This window comes from Condylura cristata, unplaced genomic scaffold, assembly GCF_000260355.1.
Source record: "Condylura cristata isolate star-nosed mole 26May11 unplaced genomic scaffold, ConCri1.0 scaffold00019, whole genome shotgun sequence".
Taxonomy (NCBI): domain Eukaryota; kingdom Metazoa; phylum Chordata; class Mammalia; order Eulipotyphla; family Talpidae; genus Condylura; species Condylura cristata.
Genome location: NW_004567120.1, coordinates 40,479,576 through 40,482,493, shown reverse-complemented (window position 1 = coordinate 40,482,493; position 2,918 = coordinate 40,479,576). Strand labels below are relative to the sequence as shown.

General features: G+C 59.2%; 1 protein-coding gene across 1 annotated transcript; it reads right to left on the bottom strand.

Moving 5' to 3' along the window:
• Nucleotides 1-6: 6 nt before the first annotated feature.
• On the bottom strand, nt 7-2,717 carry LOC105853852 (melanoma-associated antigen 4-like). The gene is made up of 3 exons (XM_012727087.1): nt 2,615-2,717; nt 1,113-1,180; nt 7-957 (listed from the first exon to the last, which is right to left on the bottom strand). The coding sequence occupies exons 1-3, from the start codon at nt 2,715-2,717 to the stop codon at nt 7-9; spliced, it is 1,122 nt and encodes a 373-aa protein (XP_012582541.1).
• Nucleotides 2,718-2,918: the final 201 nt, after the last annotated feature.

Below are 2,918 nucleotides of genomic sequence, written 5' to 3'. Positions count from 1 at the left end.
CAGGGCTCAGGCCTCCTCCTGCTCCTTTTCCCTAGCCTCTTGAGGCACGGGAAGGAAGGAATTGGAATTTAAGCTATTGATCTTGAGGAATCGCGCCAGGACTTCCATCTTGTTGGTCTCGGCGTGAGCCCGGGCGCCCCACAGGAACTCAAACTGGGCGGGATCACTATTGGGCACCTGCCGGTACTCCAGGTACTGCTCCTGCACCCATACTTCGGTGAGGAGCTCTCTGGGCTCCCCAAAGATGACGTGCTTGCTCCCCACATACAGCCCCATCATACTCAGAGCTTCCCACATGTGCGCCTCGGAGGCGCAGTCGCCACCCAGGAGGATCACGCCCAGGACGATGACCAGCAGACCCGTCTTGGGCATGGTCTGCTCAGGGCTGGTCAGCCCGTCGTAGGTGAGCCCCAGGGTGGTGGTCAGGCCATAGGTATCACCACCGGGCTCTGCTTCGGTCACATCTATGCCAAAGACCAGCTGCATGCACTTACAGGCTTCGCTGAAGACGCTGGGGAAGTGCTTCTGGTCATTGCCCAGGACTTCCCTCAGCATCTCAGCCTTGCTGGTTGTTTCCTTCCTGCAATATTTGAGCAGCAGGAAGCACACCAGGTTAGACATCTCGGGGGGCGATGCCTGGGGCGGGGCCTGGCCTTCTGCTGGCACCGGCAAGTTGCCCGACTCCTCCTCGGATGAGCTGCACAGAGAAGCTACCACAACCCTGGGGATGGGGCCGGAAGTGGCAGGGCTTTGGGGAGCACTTAGGGCACCAGCAGCAGCCTCATCCTCTATGGTGTCCTGGAGCACCAAAGAGAACCTCAAGGAGGTGGAGGGAAAGGACGAAAGTGACGTGACGTCTTGGCCATCAGCAGCCTGGAGCTGCAGGAGAGGCTCACTCTGCAGGCTGGGGCCCACTCTTGGCTCCCGATGGTCTCCCTCAGGCTTGCCAAGCTCACTCTTGTAACGCAGAGGCGTAAGGTCACTGGTTGGACAGCTGGCAGGTGCTTGAGCAGAAGGGTGCAGATGGGACCCGCTGAACTGATGGAAAGAAGAAATGTGAGTGGCCACTGCTGAGAAAAGCACCCCTGGTCTCCCTGACACAGGTGACTTACATGCTCCTGTTTAGAGGTACCCTTGGGTCTTGCAGAATCTGTCCATTTGGGTGGGGCCCCCAAAGAACCTGAAGGAAGAAATGAGGTGGTTGTTCAGAGCATGGGTGTCCCAGGCCTCATGTTCAGGGCTGACTGTGGGGTGAGGTCAGGAACTGTGGTGTCCCCTGTTCTGGGGCCACAGTTTTTGTCTGTGCTCACCTTTCCCCTGTCACCCCTCTGAGGGCTTGAGGTAAACCCTCAGAACAGGACCAAACTCCTGAGCTGGAACAGTAGCAACGAGGGCCCCACATCTGGCCACACCTGCCCTGGGTATCTGGGGTCCTGCATGGGGGAGTGATGGGGCTTCACCTGGAGCCCTGCCAGGGCCTGGGATCCGTCAGCTGACTGGTGTCCAGACCCGCAGACCAAGGCTCTTTTCTCTTGACCTCAGAGCTGGCAGTGGGGTAGCGCCCAACCTGACAGCCCTGCCCTGGGTCTCCAGGGCTGACAGGAAGGGCAGCCCAGGCTTCCTGAGCCTCTTTGTTCTGGGCATTGAGATTCCCAGGGTCCTCACCTGGAGTCTTGGGGGGACACAAGACTTCTGGACCCGAGACTACGCTCTCTGTTGAGCAAATGTCGCTGTCGCGATGATCTGGCGGTGTCCTCTCAGACAAAGTTCTTTCTTCCCTGAGACTCTGAGAGAAACACGAGGAGGCGCCGCATCCCATGATCTGAAAAGACTGTCAATAGGGCGGCCCCTCAGTTCTGGGGTGCAGTACACTCTGTCCTGCAGTCGGTTAGACATATTGAATCCCACTGGGCCTGCCCTGCCTCCCGGCCCCAGCTGGGATGAGTTGATGGCCCGCCCCCAGCAAGATCTCACACTCCCTTCCACCCATGGTCCTGTTAGCCTGCACTTCGCACTTCAGTCACTGCTGACTAGGTCTTCTGTGCTGTGGCAGGCACAGCTAGACCTTGTGTGTTCCATAATTTCAGAGATGGGGCACACTCAGTTTTCACAAATGTCCTCCGCAGGGTCTGCAGATCCCAGGACTCCTCTCCCTGCTCACCAGACACAGCGCGCTTACTGATGGGAAGACCTCCCGGAATAAGCACCTCACCTCCCAGAGAGCAGGAACCCCATTTCTTCCCCAGCCCTGGTTATCACAAGACCCACGGCAGGGCCTGAACCCTATCAGTTCTGCGGTGGGGGGTTCCCCCAGTCCCCTCAGGATCTCCATCTTTATCTCTGGGGAGGACTGGATGGCCCCGGTTGGTGTGGCCACCCCAAAGATCTGGCTCAAAGGGAATCTGGCAGAAGAGAGAGCACCTCGCTTCCAATCCCCCGCCAATCCTCCTGAGAATGAGGACAGGTGAAGCCCACACCCTGAGCAGACACTGTGGGGGTCTCTGCTCTTCTCAGGGAGCCTGTACCCTTGTACTCACCGCGTTTCCAACCCTGGCCACACCTGGGACCCTTCTTTTGATGACGCAAAGCCACACCCTCAGACCAAGGCCGTCACCTTCCTGAGCATCCAGACAAGATGAGGGGAACCTGCCCAGACCCACATCGGGGTCTCCCCCAGCTGATGTCAGTGCAGAGCAGAGCTCCCTCAAGGCCTCCATATTAGTTCCGGCAGAGCCTGTACCCTGTCCCTTCCTACCCGGAGGTGCCGCCTGCGGCCAGGGCCACCGTGCCCCGAGTGGCAGAGGCACCTCTCCCCAAGATGCTTCCCAGCCCAAGGGTCACTACAGAGCCACCTTGCTCAGGGTTCCCTACTTGGGCTGTGAGTCCTCCAGTCCCCCCCTTGGGCCATGGGCTCCCCC

What these genes read in the sequence shown, in the direction of transcription:
- LOC105853852 (XM_012727087.1), bottom strand. Translation starts at nt 2,717, where the DNA reads ATGGAGGCCTTGAGGGAGCTCTGCTCTGCACTGACATCAGCTGGGGGA. An exon ending in TTGTCTGGATGCTCAGGAAG is followed by an intron (nt 1,181 to 2,614) that starts GTGACGGCCTTG and finishes TTCTTCCTTCAG; the next exon opens with GTTCTTTGGGGGCCCCACCC. An exon ending in GTACCTCTAAACAGGAGCAT is followed by an intron (nt 958 to 1,112) that starts GTAAGTCACCTG and finishes CTGCGTTACAAG; the next exon opens with AGTGAGCTTGGCAAGCCTGA.